Raw genomic sequence first — 20,157 nt, forward strand, 5'->3', positions numbered from 1 at the left:
GCTCTCATTCACCCTGTCTGCCACCAACAACTCCGGCTGCCATGCTGCCTCCATCTTCACTGATGCCCTGGCTACCCTTAGGTGTACAGATATAGTCTCCATGGTGGGAAACAATCCTGCGATACTGATGGATGACATCATCAGTGCCTGCCATTTAAACCCCACTTGAATAGCTGGTTGGCGCTTCAGCAACAGGTCCTTCTGCCTAGCATTGTGTGTTGCCTTGTTTCCGCTGTCTGCCTCGATCTTTGTCTGAACCTGGATTCTCTCTGCATGCTGCCTGCCTCAACCCTCTACTTGGACCCAGACACTGACTGTTCACTGCTTGCCTCAACCCTTGCCTGGTCTGAATTTTGCCTACATGCTGCCTGCCTCAACCCCCTGTCTGGACTGCCTGCTTGCCACCGGCCTTAACTTTCATCAGAATACTGACAACTCCACCTGGCCTTGGACAACTCTTCCTGCTACATCCATTTGCTAAGTCCTGCTGGCCTCCAGAATTTACAAAGAATTCTCCTTCCATACAGAATTTTGTTTTTATGCAGAATTTCAGAGAAAGGTCCTGTGGGCCATGAGCAAGCGGATTCCGGCCTGGGGTAGCAGCTGGGCACTAGTGGAGTCCATCCTGCTCACGGCGAAGATCGGACCCCATAATCAGCTGATTGTGAGTGGAACTGTGAAGATCAAACCCAAGGATCAGCTGGCCACAAGTAGCGAAAATCAGCAGGCCTAGCAGCAGAGAAGGCCAAGCATAAGAGGTAAGAAAGCTCATGAGCCTGTGTGAGAGAAGCAATGTGCTTGTGAGGGTGCCTGTGTGTGTACATTTGTCTTTGTGTGAGCATGAGAGATTGAGTGTGTATGAGAGAGAGAGAGAGAAGGGGAGCTTGTGTGAGGGTGTGAGTGTGTGCAACAGAGAGAGGTTGCCTGTGTGAGGGGGGGTGTATATGCAGGAAAGAGAAGAATCCTGGGTGATGGGGAGTTTGTATGTGTGAAAGAAAGTGAGGGAGCTTGTGTGAGAGAGAGAGGGAGCTTGAAATAGTGTTTGTGTGTGAGAAGGACAGAGGGAGCCTGTGTGAGGCTGTGTGTGTTTGTGTGTGTGAGAGTGGGACAGAGAGAACCTCTGTGAGGGTGTGTGTGCATATGCAAGAGAGAGAAGAGACAGAGAGAAGGAGCCTGTGTGAGGGTGTGTGAGACAGACAGTGGGAGCCTGTGTGAGGGGTGTGTTTTTATGAGAGGGACAGAGGAAGCCTATGTGAGGGCCTGAATGAGAAAGGAGTCAAACTGTTGGAGGGCTGGGGGGTGGAAATAGAATGCAAGGACTTGAGATGGAGGGGGAGGGGAAAGATGATAGAGAGTGGAGGAGTTTGGGCCTAAAAGGGCAATGTGAATGACCAGGGGAATAGGGAGAGAGGTGGGACACTCTTATAGTGTACTTCTAGGGGGATTGTGCTCAAAATATATATCTTTCAGAAATAACTTTTCTGTATTGCATTTTAAATTAATTATTTAAAATAACACAATACACATCTCAGTCTTTAATATAAAGTATGCAGAACTTTGCAAAATTTTTCATTTTTGTGTACATAATTTTTAACTATGTTTTTTTGCTCAGAATTCCCCCAGTATTAGATCTGATTTTAAGAAACTCCCTGAGAGTTAAAAGAAAAAGAAGCTTTAAAAAAGTTGGCTTTGGCACTAGAAAATGGTTATTTTTTATTTTCTCTGCTGCAGTGGTTTCACTCACAGTTCTATCAGCAAGACAGAGGCAGTGACACTGTGTTTTCTCTTTTCACTGGGAGAGGGTAGGAGTGTGGAGATTGAAACTGTGCTTTTGTCTCTGTCTGAGTACCTAGTGCAGTGCAGAGAGGTTAGCACACTGACAAGTGAAGATTAAGAAGAGTTTTGCTAGGCTGCTGCCTTTTGGATCTTATTCAACTTTCTAATATTTTTTTATATGTGTGAAAAAGGAGACATTCAGCAGTGTAGTGCACTGCACAGCATATACATAGCTTATGTGTGACAGAGATTTCTATATACAGAAGAATGGTACTATGAGTGGAGGTGCAGTATCAATAAATAAATTCATTTGTGATATCCAAACCCCCAAGTAGGCACTTCATATTCCATCTTCCAAATGAGAAGAAAAGGCAGAGGAAGGAATGTAGCCTTGGTAGGGGTAGAGGATTTGCTGCAAAGACAGACCAGCCTAGTAGCAGAATAGCCGCTCCACTGAAAAATGATTTTCTTAGTCAAAAAATGGAAGGAGTGGAAAGCAGCTCAAGGCAGAAGCAATTGAAATTTGCAGAGCATATGCCCCCACCATCTGTTCCTCTTGTTTTGGAGCAGAGGGAAAAGGTACAACTGCCATCTAAGACTAGCAGGGCAGAGGGCATGGACTGGGGCAACAAAAGTACAAAAGCCAAAACCAGCAGTACGCTCCTCTACATTGGTTACTGCTTCTGAGGCAATGCTCACAGTATTTTCAGCAACTGATTCTGAGGAAGAACCTTGTCTGGGATTCCCTAAATCAGAAATTGAAGAACTAATGGATGAAGAAAATGTTCAAGGTGTAATCAGTAACAGCCTCCAAGTGAAGTGCTGAGGGCAAGCTCCATGAATAGCAGGCAGTGCAGGTAGAGAGCATGAGTGATACCCCTGGCATTTTTCCTGAGGCTCTACCCTCAACAACTTCAGTGTCAACACTAGCCCCCAAGGATGTAGAGAAGAGATCGTGAAAGATATTCCCAATCTGGAGGCACTTTAAAGTGAGGGAGGAGACATCTTGTTCAGTGTATTCACGGCAATAAGGATATCAGTTAAACGAAGTTCATAGGGTATCTGACAAATGTTGGTATGCAGCACTACCTATAGAGGCAGCATCTGCTAGCACTGGCATCAGGAAAGGGTGGCAGTGGTGGTCTGGAGACTCCCTTCTGCTACTCAAAGTAAAAGCCAGAGGAAATGTTTTGAATAGGGAAGACTTTTCTCCAAACTGCTTCAACAGCCCCTTTCACCAGTCAGGTGGCAGGCCAGCAGCCCCCTGCCATACGTCTCCAGTGGTAACCCACCATAGAGAAAATGGGATAGTGTTCTGTATCTTTGTCCCGGAACAAGAGGCAGGCAGCATCAACAATAGTAATGAGGAGCATCAGGGAAATGATTGCTATGGTTGACTAGCCCCTGCAGATAATGAAGAATGTGAGCTTTAAGTGTCTGCTGCATGTGTTAGCCCCCAGTTACAAATTGCCCTCCAGGACTTCATTCAGTAGGAAGGTTATCTCCATCTTGTACAACCAGTGCCATAGTTACATATAGGCTCAGCTGGTTAAAGTAGAGGGAAGTGGCATGCATTCCACCAGCTGTATCTGGATCAGCATGAATGCTAGGCATACTTAGCGCTTCATGCTGGCACACTGGTGATACATGGCCAAGGCAAGAGCAGGCAGAAGAAGTAGCAGGGACTGAGTATCAGGGTGCAGGTGGGCTGTGCTGCACACCCAGATGATGGATAGCAGCCATACCTCAAGCAATATTCTATCAACCATAAGAAACATGCTGGAGGGTTGGCAGCTAGACTGGAGTAGGAAGAGTCTTCAGGCATGTCTCTGTGTGTCAACAGGAGGAAAAATATGATAGGGCAATGGGCTTTCAGGGTATTCATTGCTTTGAGCACTTGCAGCACCTGGTAGTGAGGAATGCCCTGGGGCTGGGGCTGAAGAACCTGATAGAGATGTGCAGGAAAATATTGGAGCATTTCACCACTGGAAGGCCACCTTTATGAATCTGCAGAGATTAGTGGAGCAACAGGCACCATTTCATGATCTGTCTCTGAAAACAGAGATAGGTGTGGATTGCCCTCAGGGCATCGTGATTGGGTAGTAATGAGGCAGCTGATAGAAATCTTGAAGCCCTTCAAGCATGCAAGGGAGGATTTGAGTTCCAGAAGCACCACCCTTGGTGGGGTCATCCCTATAGTAAATATTTTAGAGCAATCATTAGAGGGTTTCTGTGAGCAAAAGGGAATGTAAGCAGATGTGTTGCAGTTTGTGTACTCCTTGCATCAGCTAGTGCAAGTAGGTCTGAAACCTCTGACAGAAAACAACGCATACATGCTTGCACACTGAGGGGCAGATTTTAAAACCTGCGCACGGGTGCAGATTTCTTCGCGCAACCCAGCACGAACAAATCTATGCCCGATTTTATAACATGCATGTGCAGCCATGTACATGTTATAAAATCCAGGGTCGGCGCGCGCAAGGGGGTGCACAATTGTGCAACTTGCACGCGCCGGGCCATGCAGCCTGCCTCCGTTCCCTCCGAGGCCGCTCTGAAATTGGAGCGGCCTTGGAAGGAACTTTCCGTCTGTCCCCCCGCACCTTCCCCTACCTAACCCGCCCCCCAGCCCTACCTAGAACCCCCCCTTACCTTTGTTAAAGAAGTTACATGCGCCGGCTGGTGGCCGGCCCGCGATTCCAGGCACAGTGGCAAATGGCCGCTGTGCCTGGAGGCTCAAGCCACGCCCCGCCCCGCTCCCGGACCACCCATGCCCCACCCCTTTTTTGCAAGCCCCGGGACATACTCGTGTCCCGGGGCTTGCATGCGCCGCCGAGCCTATGCAAAATAGGCCCGGTGAGCGCAGGGGTTTTTTTTAAGGGTTTCGCGCATAACCTACGTGCGTAACCTTTTTAAAATCCGCCCCTTTGTGATCCATGGGTGAAAGGGAGTCTTGCCCTCCAGTCCTAGCATATCACATACATGAAGGAACTGCTGGTAGCTAAGGTAACTGAACAGGCGCATCAGAGGCAGAGGCACAGTTGGGATGTAGCACAGGAAAGAGTGGCCACCCAAGAGAGTAGTGGAAGTGCAAGCAGCATCCTTTCAGCTACCATTTCTTCACCTATCTCAATATGCTAAAGCCATGTTGTCCAAAAAGAACCATCTTTCCTGACACAGGCCATAGCTAAAGCAGCTGACAAGAGAAACCCTCAGCACACCGCAGCAAAAGAGATTGCAGCAGAAATTTCTGTGACATGCAAATCCCATTCAGGAGATGGAACCAGATGCATTAGCATATTGGGCACACAAGTCTGCAGTCTGGCCAGACCTAGCCGAGTTGGCTCAGCAATATCTTTCCTATCCACCAACTAGCATGCCCAGTATGTCATCGCAAGCCCTCATTGTTCAAAGATGATGCCAGACTTGATGGAAAAGTTGTTGCTTTTAAAAATCAATCTGCTTTTGCTAGGCTTCACAGAAATTCCATGCGAGTAAGAAGATGACTGAAAACAGTGTGGAGGACTCACTGTTGTTCTGTCTATCTGCTTTATCCCAGATATACCATCTTAGGGGTTTGCTGCCACTATGACTAGCTTCCATGCCCCAGATGTACCTCCTTAGAGGTCTTTCTGCTCCTATGCCTACCTCCCATGCCCTAAATATACCATTTTAAGAGTCTTGCTGCCACTATGCCTACATGCCATGCCTCATATTCACCACTCCAGGGGTCTTGATGCTACTATGTCTAGCTACCATGCCTCAGATGCCTTGAAGGTTTTGATGCCTTCTTACTGTTTGCTGCTTGGATACCATGGTATTTATTCCACTCTATTTCTAGGGTGTTTTATCCCCACAATAAAATATAAAAAAAAACCCCAAAAAACAAAAAACCCCACAAAAGAAAAAAATACCATTTCTCCTCCCACTCCATTTCTTTTCTGTTCTCCCCCTTATTCTTTTGTTGTATATGTATAAGATCACAGCCTAGTTCTCTCTCCCTTCTTTTCTCTTGTTTATACTGGGGTGCTTTGTCCCCCAAAAGAAATGTTAAAAAAAGAAAAAGTAACAAATTTCTCCTCCCACTCCATCTCTTTTTTGAATTAACACACAGTCACATAGTAAATGATAACTGCAAAAGACCCACGTGTTCCATGCAATCTGCCCAGCAAATTTATTTTTATTTTATTTTATATAGTTTTTTTTATTCCTTAGATTAGTAACGTCTGCTCTGTGCAGGTTACCCCAATTAACATGAGCTACCTTAGTCCTTCATCTCTATCCTTTAGCCTTTAGGGATTCCTTGTGTTTATCACATGCCATAAAAAGATGATCTCAGAAACAATAATACAGGGACATATCACTGGGAGCTCACTGAGAATCTGGAAGGGAACATGATGTTTACCAGAAAGACACAAAGAGGATGCTTCCTGCTGTTCTAACTGGTGAATACAATGCAGGCATAATTGCATATCAGAATAGAAGCAAATAAATTCAGCAGGAAATTCAGCTGAGAATTCTATGTATGAGCAAAGTGACAGTAATATCGTACACACAGATGAAAATGACAGCAGAGATCTGATACTGAAATCAGACCATATACATATGCAGACTATAGCAAAACCCTGTTAGAAGGAAGAAATGCAAGCACAACAGAAACTATTCAAAAAAGAGACCTTTTACATGTTCTAAATGTGGGAAAGGTTTCAGTAGGAAGAGAAAACTAATGCAACACCAGAAAATCAACAAAGAGAAGAGACTGCTCATCTACAGAATATGGAAAAATTTTTCTTAATAAAGTAAACCTCACAAATTACCAGGAAAGTCACACTGATGAGATACCTTTGTCATGTTCTGATTGTGACAAAAGTTTCAACTGGAAAGCACATTTCACAAGAAACCTAAAATTCCATCCAGCAGCAAGATCAATTTCAGGTAGGGAATGTAATAAAACTTTATGTCCAAATATGATACTGATGACAGATCATTCTCTTGAACTAAATTTGACAAATGTCAAGTGCTTCAACAGGAAGACTGATATCTCCTATGCCGCTCTTAAGGTGTAAGACAAGGGGTATAGCAGCAAGGCATTGTTGCCATATTTATATTTTTCACCTTTATAGTCTTGCTGTCATTCTGCCTTGCTGTCAAACTCCAGACTCTGTACTTTGTGGTGTTCTTGCCATTGTGGGGGACTGCTTTGCACCCCTTATGATGCTCTGGTGTGTTGATGCCACTCTTTGTGCTGCTTTATCCCTTTATCAGTACCATGGGGTTTTTCCTGCCATCTTTTCTGCTTCATTCCCTCTTTTTGGTGACAGGATATTGATGCCACTCTTGGTGTCACTTTGCCTCTCATATTGCTTTTGAGAGTTTATACTACTGAAGCCTTAGTGAGTTCGTCTCAATCTTACTGTTTCTTTGCTCCTCTCATGGTGCCTAGGAGAAGTCCTACCACTGCTGGAACCCATTTGCCACTGATTCCTCAGCCTATTCATGCCACTATTGGTGCCACTTTTCTACAGTCTGTGCCTTGGAGTTCTTTCCCCCTTTTGCTGATATTTTTCAAGTTTTATTAGAATTGATAAGAAAACCCAAATTTTGGTCCAAAAATAGGCTGCAGTGCTTTCTCTATTGTCTTAAATGGTAAATGAATGAACAAATAAAACACTATTTTTGTTTTGTTTAAAATGAGCCAATTCAATGGAAGAGGCCTACGAAACCAATTAAACGGAAATAAAACTTTGCCTCTGCACATCCCTGGTATATAGCAAATTACCCAGATAATTCAATGTTCACTGGGAAACTCTTGTTCAGTATATTTTCTTTTAAACTTTCATTCTGAAGCATTAGTGGATTTGTATTATTGCATTTCTTCTTAAAAATCAGTATTACAAAGCTCAGAATACACTGAAAGAGGTGTTGAACCAAGAACAGGACAATAAGATCCAAGTGAAAAGGAAATTGGGTCACTATAGGGTCAAATTTCAATGAGCCACTTAATAGCAAAGTATTTTTGCATCTATATAATGTAGCAAATTTTCAAAGAGAAACCACCCAAATAGCTTCCCTTTAAAAACTGGCTAAAACTACACAGGTAGAGAAGAACCTATAAACTATGCCTTTGCTAAATGTGGGGATGGATATCAGGGAAGGAAGAAATGACAGGCATAGACATTAAAATTCAGTTCAGGGTACTTACTTTTCTTCCCCATTCAACCATGCTACTGAGAATGCTTACATTAATAGCAAATAAATATAGTCCAGGGCAAATTTCAAACCCAAGAACCTAGGCAGCTATCACATCCCTTTGAAAATACATCCTTTATCTCATCACCTCAATCATGACCCTCTGTCATACCCTCTTAATGCCTTAGGGTTTATCATATTATCTAAGAGATGACAGATCCAGAGGTACAAATTAGGATCCTTTTGGTTTTATGATGTTTCAAAAGTTCATCTACAAGAACAACTATGGATAATTTTTTCCCTAACCTCCTTTTCCATTTTAAATACCCCACCTCAGACAGCATGGCCAGTGCTATCAGAAATGCCTGCCAAGCTGAAGGCCTCCTCTCGAATGTCCACTCTTTATTGCACTTTATGGCCAGCATTGGGCCACCACAGTAGAAACAGATGCCTTAATTCTTTCCCCGGGGATTGAGGGCGTCGCCTATATGGCCTGTCTGATCCCCAACTGATTTCAACAGATAGCAGACTGGAATTAGAGTCTGTAGCACTACAAAGTTAATGGCCTGAGCAACAGGGTTTTGGATAAGTTTTATACAAGTGCAATAAAAACTGTCTCAACCTGTACAGAACCCATTTCTCTCTAGCATATATACAGCTACTGGATTCTGACTTATAGATGTAAATCTATAATAAAATATTTATGTTATTCATAGTCACTTTACCTAGGTTAAAAAAAGGGACTTCTTAACCCAAAGGACTTCCTTCTAAGGCTCACTACTGCTTCTTACCTTGAAAGACTGAACGAAGGTCCAGAGGAGGATGCGGATGGTGTAACCTTGCCGAAGGAGCTTGATAAGCCTTGCTGCCCGGAACAGACGCAGGAAGCTGAGGTTGATGAAGTTTTTCTGCAGAAGGTAAGATTCTGTTTCCCTTAAAGGTTCATGCCATAATAAAAAGCGTAGGACACCCCCCCCCCCCCCTTTCTCAAGCAATTATTTCATTGCCAATCGGCCAAGACACAGCTCTTCTGAAAGAGGAACATTCAAGTCAATTTTCCTCACATGCAGCAAAAGGGAAAAATGCCCCACCACAGAACTGCCTATTAATGGCTGGTTGCAAGGAACAATATTTTTTTGCAATCAGGGTTTTTTTTCTCCCTCTTACTTTCATGCGGTAACAACCATCAGAAAAAGTACAAGAATGGACAGAAAATCTTGACATCGAACTCCAAAACATTTTTTGGAAATTTTGTTTGAAAGAATATAAGGAAATTGTTACTTTGGCTCTTCTATCCATAGGAAGACCTAATGCATGATAGATGATATTGACTACAAGTATACAGGAGTCTTAGTAGATTGGGATCAGATGTCTTTTACAGGCCCTTGTTTTCAGATGTAGAATCTGTTATGATTCCAGTTTTCTGGAGGACCAATACAGGTACTAAATCTGCTCTACTAGTAGAATGTGAGAAGGACATCAGTCTATCAGATGCCTTGGATATCTTACAAGAATGATTTCAACATATTGTAGAATCTGAAATATTACTGTAACATATATTTAACACAGGTGTCCTACTTTATAAATATAGTATATCAGCCTTCAGACACATAATGTTGTGCAATATGTTGAACAATAACAAAACAATAACAAAACAAATATTTTAGAAAAAAAAAACCTAATCGAGTGAGTAGCATGAAAGTACTGTTACAGAAAATATTTGTTCTACAGTATTACCTAGATGACTCCAAGAACAGGAGGCTATTTTTCCCATGGGGAAAAAAAATATATTCTAAAGTATCCATCACTAGTGCACAAACAGGAAATCAAGGCATTAAATCCTAGAATGAACATGGGATGGGAGCTGCAAAAGAGGGCAGTTTTAAAAGGAGCCAATCATTATGGAATGATGCGGTTGGCCTGCAGTATAGTGTGAAAGGATTTTTTTTTATCAGGGAGGTGAATCAAGTTGATTTTAAAATGTACACATCCAGCACTGGAAGCCTTCCTAAAATCTAAGAATGTTAACTATACTTTATTGGAACTCCAATCATCTCTTCACAGAAATGAAATAAAAATAAATTCAAATCTAAGTGTTCTAAATTTGCAGTTATTGGAGACAATTATCAGTGTGTTTAACTGGTTTCTGAAAATTTGGGGCCAAGGCAGGCAGAAATATAGAAATCACATGGTGCAATGAACACATATATGCATGACAATCTAAACTGACCATTATTCATTTTACAGACTCTTTTTTTGTGAATGTAATGCTTATTAAAAAGTACTAAATTGACAGCAGCTGAAACAGATGACCTCCATTTATTCATAGAATAGATACAGTGTTTGCAACATCAGTGCATGCTTTCCCATATTGCCCCACCAATATGCCTTGTCTGTTTTGGAAGATGAAAGGGCAACTCAGTCTGCATGCTTAGTAAGTACAAGACTTCTTTGTCGAGTCTGACAATACTGGACAATCTGATGAGTTTGGAGTTGAATATGCTCATGTGGCACCCTGCATGGTTAAAATTTGTTTGTGAATTGGACCCTTGAATTATAAAAGCTTAGAAGACGGACAGAGAAATGTGGTTCATATAAAACAATTATTCCCTTCCCCCCACCTCCAGTCCCATCACCTTTAACCCCAAAGCACCTGTGCAAGTGCCAAGCTGGGATGCATTCATGCATATGTGCTTTTTGTTACTTGCTCTCAACACTGTAACAGTAAGAAGGGGGAGCACCACATATCCACATATGGCATTCCACTAAGAGGGCACAAATTTCACCAAAATTCATTTCTAGGGCATGCACTTTGCATTTCTTAATATTTTATCTTTAAAACTATAAGAAGCAAATTTGAGAGAAAAAGGGATCAGACTTAGTCCTCAAATAAAGAGAAAAGAACAAGGCAATGCGTATTTCATAAGAACAGCAAACAACCACCAAGAAGTTCTAAAACAAGAGGAGGGTAACTGCATGGCAGACAGATCAAAAGCACCATTCTCCTGGGCTGTTCCTACTGAAAACATGAACGGCTTATATGATGAAAGGTTTCCTTTATCCAGCTTTCAGCTTCTAAAAAGGATATAGATGCCCCAAAAAAATCCAAATATTGCTTTAAAAGGATGCGAGATGCTCATATGACTTCCGTGTATGAGGGATAAAATAGTAATTGTCTTGGAATACCATTGCAATGCACGTCTAGATTTGTAGTCATGTATTTCGGCAAAGGAAAAAAAGCTATGGGACAAATTTAAATTTTGGACATAGTAAAGCAAAGAGTGTAAAACTTTTCTTGAAACATTTTCAAATACCACAACTCTTGCCTTAAGGTTCAATTTCCTGAAAATTGTGCAAATAGAAAACTTGTGCAAAAAGCCCTATCAGATTTTTACCCGATTATCTAATTTAGCACCTTTGGTCAAATTTGCCAACAGGATTTGCAGAAGTGTCTGCCTGCACAGTAAGAGGTGAATTTTGAAAGCCTGACGCACATTAATTAGGTGATGTGCAAAGAAGTCAGGCTTGCACACACCCAGCGGATTTTAAAAACCCGCTGAGATAAGCGTGCATCTCCCACAGTGCCCACATCTTGTAAGTTTTCAAAAGAAGTTGGTAGTATGGGCGTGATCAGGGTGGGGCATGGGCATTTCAGGGCATGGATATAAGATATGCGCATAAATACTGATACAACCTGGTGTGCACTGAAGCCCCCTGCCAATAACTTTACTTTTGCTATGGATGCCAAGTAAGTAAATGTTAACTCGGCAAATCTGTGGGGTTTTAAGGGTCGGGGCTAACTGGGGGAAATGAAGGCTATCAAACCCGGGGGGGCTGGAGGACCTCTCTCTTAACTGGGTAAAATGGGGATGAATGGTAAAACTGGGAATGGTGTTGGCGTGCGCCCCTTTTAAAATCCCCTGATTTATGCAGTAGAAGCAGGATTTGCACACTCACATAAAACTTGGCGCACATTAACACCCATGCATATGCGCACATATGTTATAAAATGGCCTTGTATCTGGGCAGGGGATGATATATGTGAGCAAATATGCACACATACACACCAATTTGAAAGTTACTGTCCCTGATTTTTTTCCCTTCCCTAAGTTTCAGGAAGTAAAATCATTGGGCAAAAGATGTAGTGCTATTTCAAGAGTCTGCCAGCAAACTAACATGCAGGCTTTTTGCACTTTCTTTTGTTTTAACATTAAATCTGCTCCTAAAATGCTGAAAATTTTGGATGGGAGTACTGAAAGGTAAACTAGGTCAGTCTATGAAAACCTAACAGGCTTGTGGCACTCAAGGACTGGAGTTGCCTACCCCGTATTAGATTAAACCCCAAAATGAGTCTCCTACAGGATCCCAGACCAACGGACTCAAATTAATGTCATTCCCCCATCCCTCCCAACTATGAATCTTGTTCTTCACTAGTAGCCCAGGAGAACTTTGCTTAGGATTATTTAGAAAGCGATGGGAAGACTCTCCAGCAGGGTACTTGGGGGCAAATTGGCATTGCCACCAATCCGTGTAAATGGGAGTTGTACATCTGTTGCACCCCCTAGTGTACCATGCTGCAAATCTAGCCCTTCAGTGTCAAAATTGCTCATGCAGTCAATAAAACTGCATGCAGTAGAAAGGGAAACACCACCTTGGATTATTTCTCAAATTTGATTTTGCAGAAAAATACCTCCTGACATATACTGCTGCATTAGTAAGCAGTAACCCAAGAAACTGCTTTATGTACATAGCTAGGTTTTCAGTGTGGTTGCATTGTACATGTAAACCTCCAATCACCCTGGATGTGTGGGTAGGGTACCCTATTCTGTGCTCACAACTTTGATTATGCCACAGTCAGACCTAGTTAATCTGCATGTGCACTTGCAAAACAAATTTTTAATTAGATTACAATCTGAACCCAGACTATACAACCTATGTGAACATATGTAAATTTGTAACCGGAATCCCAGAGCATTTATTATTTATTGATGAATTTGTAGCCTGTTTATCTAAAATGCTAGGCGGTTTGACATTCCATGCTTTCCTCCCCTTGGGGCTTCAACTGCTATTTGGTAAACCCTGTGGTATATGCACTGTGTAATTTATCAGTTTATGGTGATGTTTCACACATGTAAACCTGGTGATTTTAGACTGATCTTATTTAGCAGACAATCTACATTTGAAAAATGTTTCTAACAAGCAGTGAGAAGGGTAGATATACTGTATATCTCTTCTACCTTCATGCTATTACATTAAAAAATATTTTAAGACGTATTACATAAAAATTATACATATACCTCCCACATTCTGGATGAACAGATTAACTAGGTCTGACCCTTATGATCTTAGATAATGTTTCTCTTCTTTAATGGAAAGATTTGTGTTGGCTATAAGATTGCATCTATCCTTTCTAGTACCAGCCTCAGTAATTCCACTGTATATCTCTGTTCTGGCTATTCTGAATTTTACTGTGAAGGTAGATGTATACAGCTTGTTGGAATAGGAATAGGAATAGGAATGGAATAGGAAATGATGAAACCACAAATAACAAAGATTCAATGATACATATTATTATTATTGTTGAGGAAAATAGATATTTTGTCCTCAACCTCATGTCTATTTCAAGGGGGCTTCCACACTAGATTGGTCATTCTATATCAAAATAATGCAAGTGTGTGTTTCCCTCTGGTGAAAAACTGACAGTGGACCAGGAGTGGGTGATTTGCTTATCTACTAAACTACAAGTCTTCTAAAGGCAGTTAATGAAGAAAGAGTACAGATGTGATAAGCAGTTGACTGTGTTAATGAAATGCCCGATAGATCAGCTCATCCACTGAGGTTTTTCACCAGGATATGTAGAACTTAAATTTAAATTTTTATTTTTTTAAGAAGCAATTTTTTTTTTAAAAAAGCAAATCATTTTAATAATTGTTTAAATTCATGAAACCAACCGTGTACTATATGTGATGTTTTCATGGATGAATGTTTGCAACATTATTTAGAACGTTTTGAGCAGCAGGTGCACAACACACAGAGACGGATACATGGTTTTCGCATTGCATGTTGATTGGATGGCGTGATTCAGCAGGTAGGTAAGAAAAATAAAGAACAAATAAAAATAACAAACAAAAAAAAAAACAAGAGAAAATGAGTAATTAAGGTCAGAGGGTAAAAAAATCTTTGAAAATTTCACTAGGACAAGATCGCAATAATTCTTCAAACCAAATAAACAAAGCACTACTTCAAATCAAAAAGAGACAGTCGAAGATCCTGAAATCACAGAAACAGAACAGTTATGATTTGCATTTCAGTGTGTAATGCAAATTAAGGGATGTATCACAATTTGTTTTCCAAGGCAAAGAAACAGATTCTAGTTTCGGACTTCTTCAGGGATCTAAAGATGCTGAATGGGCTACAGCTTGCCACTAAGAGCATCTTCTATTTGTATCTATGGCCATAAATATTAGTGTATAGTGCTGGCCAAGAGTTTGAGAGGTTTGCTTCAACCTCAAGGCTCTTGTGAGATTTTCAAATAGTGACATGACAATTTAAGGAATAAAAATGATGGGGCAGTATTGAACTGTGCTCATCCGTGTCTGAAAGGCTATCGATTGCTTTTTTATATGACAATTGGCATACTGAGAGAGCCAGGTTTAAGTCAAAGAAACAAACAATATGATGCACATAAATAAAGGTTAGTAAAATAAAATTTAAAAGAAAAAAAATATATATATATATATCAGTTGATACCTTTTTATGGGACTAACTTAATACATTCCTTGACTAGCTTACAATATGATGACAGATTAAAAACGCAAGGTCCATCTAAGTTTGTCCATTTTCCCTTGCTGTTGCATTACGCACTATGTAGGGTCCTACTTTATCATTGTTTTCCTGCAGCTATGACTCCTTTGTGCTTGTCCCTTGCTGTCTTGAATTCCAGTACTGTTTTTGTCTTCATCATCTTCACTGAGAGGCTGTTCCATACATATACCGCCCTATCTGTGAATAAATATTTCCTTATGTAACTGCTGAGTTCTGCTCTCTTTCATTCTCATGCCATGCTGCTTATTCTAGAACTTTCCTTCTAATGAAAAATGCTTACCTCCTGTGCATTATAATCTGTTATCTCCCAGGAGAAAGAATTTAGGACTAGTGGGCTAGAAGTATACAAAGCAAATAAATACCTTTCAGATAGTGAACAGCCACTATCATATCCACCCTTTCAAGATTACAATCATTTATATAAAATATTGGAAAGGAAAAACAACAAATTATTTTTTCTTGTTGTCAAAATGGCTCAAGATCTTACAAAATGGCTGCTGCCAGGAATCCATTTAGGGCAGTAGTATTGAAATTGATATATGCTTCCTAAAGGCTTCAGCTTGCTTGAGTGGAAACCCTGAACCTTAAACTATGTCTTTTCTTGCTACACATACTCACATTTATCATTCTTGATATATAGACACATACACACAAACAAAGGTGGGTGAAAGCAAAATCAGAAATTAGGTGGTTTACATAAGCTCAGGCTTATTAGAACAACATTTGGGAACCTATATGTTAAGACATACATGGATACCTATACCATGTTTAGGAACCTTCGTTTTCAGTTTTTATTTTATTTTTCATGAGAATTTGTCTAAGGCTTTTGTACAAATGCAGTAGAATCTATTATGAACATTCAGACCACATCATGGCGGATACAGCCCAATGTCTCTTAAGGGTAGTATTCTGCAGCCTGTGCAAGTCTTTTAGCTTCTACACAGAAATGCACATTAAATGCTGCTGAACTGATCCTCCGGAAGTGAGAGCGAACTGACATATGTTCTCTTTGCCAAGGAAACACCATGTTCACCATGTAAATCACATACAACATGGATACAAATAACAAAACCACTAACAGACCCATTTTTCTTTTATCTTTATTCTTCAGTAGTGGTTGAAGAGATGCTAGAGAGTTTATTTGTGACTGCGTCTGATGACAATTTTGACTTGGGAAGGATTAGCAAAGCAAAGGGTCACATGGTCCACACCATTTTTATTTAACACATCTGAAAACCAGGGCTGAATTTTAGGCAGCCACTGGGGCATGTTTTTCATTCCAGCCCACGTGTTATTGCTCAAAAGTTGATCTGTAGCATGAGACCCTCAAATTCTAAAGTTTTTTTGTTTCTCGACTCTACTTTTGCTTCAAAAACATGACTAATGCAATAAAACTAAAAGATTTTACTGGTGTGAAAATCAAGATCACATTATTCCCTTTTTAAATGTAAATGTGCGGTGGTATATAATGTGACCAAGGTACAAAAAGTAACTAGGATACAGTGAATTTACACTGAACTTAGATTATTTCACAGTAATATATTTTATCAAAGACATGGCTTGTCAGCAAAGTCTGTGTCAATGAAAGGCACTAACAAAATTCTGAAAATGAAAAATGACTTTCATTGGATTATATAGTTGCAGAGTTATAGCCTTCAGCTGCATACGTGTGCTAAATTACGGACAGAAGAGAAGGCCTTTCTCCTTTTATGCACAATCACATAGCCAAGCCACGGCCTTGACAGTTCTTTTAAAGATCCTTGTAAATTAGTAGCCCGATACTAATGGGAAAGTATTGGTATTATCCTCTCACAACCTCCTCCTCATCTTAAACAAAATTCTCCACTAAAAGGGACTGGAATTAGCTTTCTGGGCCAAGCATTTTCTTCTGTTCCACTGGGTTCCCAGCAAAATTGGAACTGGACTCCTCTACTAGGCCTCTGGCATTATGAGTCTTTCCTGAACAGTACTTGTTTTCCTCTCTCTTTTTAACCTCCCGCCGATAGAGCCCATCTGTCGCAGTGAAAATCCTCATCTAGGGGCCACAGGACAGGGCTTCCTGCGGAACTTGAATCTGGCCAGCAGATGTAGCTGATGAGAGATAGTTGGGGCTTTTTTTTTTTTTAAACTAGGGGCTGCAACTTTGGTCTCTGCAACATCCCCGGCTGACTTGAGGTGAGTTCAGGAATAAAACTAATGGCCGTGCACACTACTTTTACAGAATCACTGGGTTGGTCCTGAAGAGGGATTTTTAATGTACAATTTATAATAATTAAAAATGCCTGCAGAACAGTAATCATCTGTTAAAAAGAAAAATATTATTGAGAAATAGGCACAATGAGCCATCACTATCATTAGAAGAGCCAAAGAAATATGATTCTGAGACAGGATGTGCAACAAAATATGAAGTGAGTTGTACGTTCATATGTACCAATGGTAACTTCACGTTTACAGCAGCAGTTGCAAAGAAACAAATCCCCCCTCCCCTCCCCAAGACAGGAAGCTCCATTAAAGTTGAAAAGACTTACATTTTTAATAATAATCATATTGTACAATCATTGATTCTTCAGAGAGAAAAGTAATCCTATACTAGTCAAAAGTAAAGAAGATTTGAACACCTTTCAAAAGAGATCATTAATTCCATCAGAAGTACTTGAAAAACACAAATTTATCCACATTGTAGCACAAGAATTGTTTACCACAGTGTAGAAAGGAAATCCACTATCTCCACTACCAAGCAACGCTGGCCGGGGAGAGCTTGCACTCATTAGATCTCTGAGGTGAGATCAGGCCTGACTAGTACCTGGATGGGAGGTCCCCACCCACCAAGGAGGACAAAGTGCTCTGGGCTTCAACAGGCAAACCTCTACAGTATTGTGCCAAGGAAAGATCACTCAGAATTGGACAGGAAAAACAGTTGCCTCTCTTACAAGATAAATTTGTTGTATAGCCTATTATCCAAGCAATGGGAATAAACTTCAAAGGAGAGGCACATAGATGACAAAAGGAGGCTCAAAGGGACAATGGTTCCACCTCTTGCTGTGACCACAGAGAATGGAGTAAATTCTACTTACCGCAATTTCTGTTACTAAAATATCAGTAATACTTCCCAATACTGTGACAAAATCAAACACATTCCAAGCATCTCTGAAATAATTCTGCAAAACAAAACAAACAGATTATGGCTGTTGTAGTAGATGTACTTCAAGGTTTCTAAAAATGCTTTCCAGTTCAGAATATGAATATTCAACCAATAGTAAAAAGAAAACACCCCCAAACCTAACCCCCCCCCCCATATGCTGTAAGAAGGCAAGGGAAAAGCAACGTACCAGTACACCAAAGGCAATGATCTTCAACACACATTCCATTGAAAACATGGACGTGAACAAGATATTCAGAAACTTCAGCATATTGTCATATGAATCCTTAGACCCATAGAACTAAACCAAGGAGAGAGAGAGCAGGATGTGTTAACTGAATGCCTGAATACTGTACTACGCGTACTAAACACATATCTATATATATACTACATAAGTACTCAGCTATAAGACCCTGCTACATGAAGAAAGGAAATTAGTGAATAAAAGTTAAAAGACAGAACCCCAGTTTCTTTATGATTCAAGCTTCATTTATCTAAACTCTGAGCTTATGAAGATACAATCTCTCATGAGCCTAAATTCAAGAGTTGCACCACCTCAGACCTAACAAAGCTCCATTGATCATGGGTTTACTTCATTGTCTGCAGACCCAGGCATGGGAAAATCTGAGCAGCAGATTTTGAACATGAAAAGCAATTCATTTATTTTATGTTCTTTCTTAAATCAATTTCCAAAAGTGCTTTGAGAACACAGAGAAAATTCATTTTTGTCTTATCTTAAATAATTTTATTTAACCTGGAATTTGTGGGTGAACATGAGCAAGGATGTTTTTCGCTGACCTCTTAATTACATGGAAAGACTCCTAGGGCCTTATTCACAAAAGGAGTTTTCCTCTTTCTGGGCCTCCAGAAAAATCTTTATTGAGTAAGGCCTATAGTTTTTGGCATGACTGCATTATTCCATTAATGGTAAATGCAGAAAGCCATTTTATACATGCAATAAAAACTTTGAGGTCGATATTAAAACAAGTGCACATGTGTCCATACACACGCATATCGGCGTGTAAGGGAGGATATACTAGGATTTTTAATCTGTGTATGTTTTAAAATGCACCAACTGTGCGTATGTATGCTCCTAATTTTAAGAGGTTACTCAAGTACAGCTAGCGCACATGTCGGCTTTAACGTGCATATATCAGCGAATTTTAAAACATGTTCGTGCGAGGCACATTCCCATTTTTCTAATTAATCCACCAGCCTGTCCAGTCAATATTGAGGTCTTCCAGACCCGCTGGTTCTTCATCCTGCATGCTGCCCAGTTGACACGAACACTTCACCCTGACCTGTAAGTCCTAACATTTGAGATTTACAGACATGCTCCTCATCAGGAGCAGCACTAAAGTTACTCAGATATCTAGCATATGCGTGCTGTGGGTTTCGTTTTTAAAATTCAGATATACGTGTGTAAGTCTTGGCCCCACCCTGGAATGCCCATGCCCCGCCCCCTTTCCACACCCTTATTCCTCAGGGACACATAGGTACATACACACATATTTTGTGGTTTTTTACAATCCGTGTTGCTTGCGCGCGGTCCACATATGCGCAAATGGGAGCATTTTTGTGAGTGAAAAGCTTTTAAAATCGACCTGAGATTTTGCAAGTTGACTTAATAATATCACCAACCTTCATCATCAGTACAATAGTATTGAGTGCAATCATGACCATGATAAAATACTCAAAGGGGGGTGATACCACAAACTTCCACATCTTATACTGAAAAGATTGCTTGTTCCGAGGCATGTAACGTGTCAAGGGTTTGGCACTTATGGCAAAGTCTATGCACGCTCTCTAAAAGGGAGAAGAAGGGGGAGATTAAAATTAGCAGGGCATGAAATAAGAATCATCATTCTTTCCATGAAACAGTTAAATGTATTAATTAATTTATTTTAGAAAGGAATATTTTAAGATTCCCATGGGAGTAGCAATTTGAGCCACTCCATATTTTTCTTTGAGTATAGTTTAGCAGACCTAAGTGTTTTTGGTTTTTTTTTAAGATTTGCTAAGCTATTGCTCAGGGAATCTCTAATCCATTCAGATATGATGACACTTATTGGAATGGCTCAAAAACTGTTATGCCATAGAAATCTCAAATTTTTCCCTTATTTAGCATTTATATGGTAAATCAGGATGCCTTGTAGCAAATTACACACAGGTAAATGCATCCCTTCCATCAAGGGATTACAATCTGAGACAAAAGGAGACAAAGCAGCTTG

At 40.5% G+C, this 20,157-nt stretch overlaps 1 protein-coding gene across 1 annotated transcript in view; it reads right to left on the bottom strand.

The window, feature by feature from the left end:
* The window catches only part of CACNA1B (calcium voltage-gated channel subunit alpha1 B), a 1,161,590-nt gene that overhangs the window by 138,935 nt on the left and 1,002,498 nt on the right, over positions 1-20,157 (bottom strand). The window contains exons 30-33 of the mRNA XM_029613506.1: positions 19,568-19,732; positions 18,117-18,227; positions 17,862-17,945; positions 8,754-8,870 (exon numbers count right to left, since the gene is read on the bottom strand). Of these exons, the coding sequence (XP_029469366.1) occupies positions 8,754-8,870; positions 17,862-17,945; positions 18,117-18,227; positions 19,568-19,732 (477 nt within the window). The remainder of the gene's footprint in view (positions 1-8,753; positions 8,871-17,861; positions 17,946-18,116; positions 18,228-19,567; positions 19,733-20,157) is intronic.

This window comes from Rhinatrema bivittatum, chromosome 8 (genome assembly GCF_901001135.1).
Source record: "Rhinatrema bivittatum chromosome 8, aRhiBiv1.1, whole genome shotgun sequence".
Classification (NCBI taxonomy): Eukaryota; Metazoa; Chordata; class Amphibia; order Gymnophiona; family Rhinatrematidae; genus Rhinatrema; species Rhinatrema bivittatum.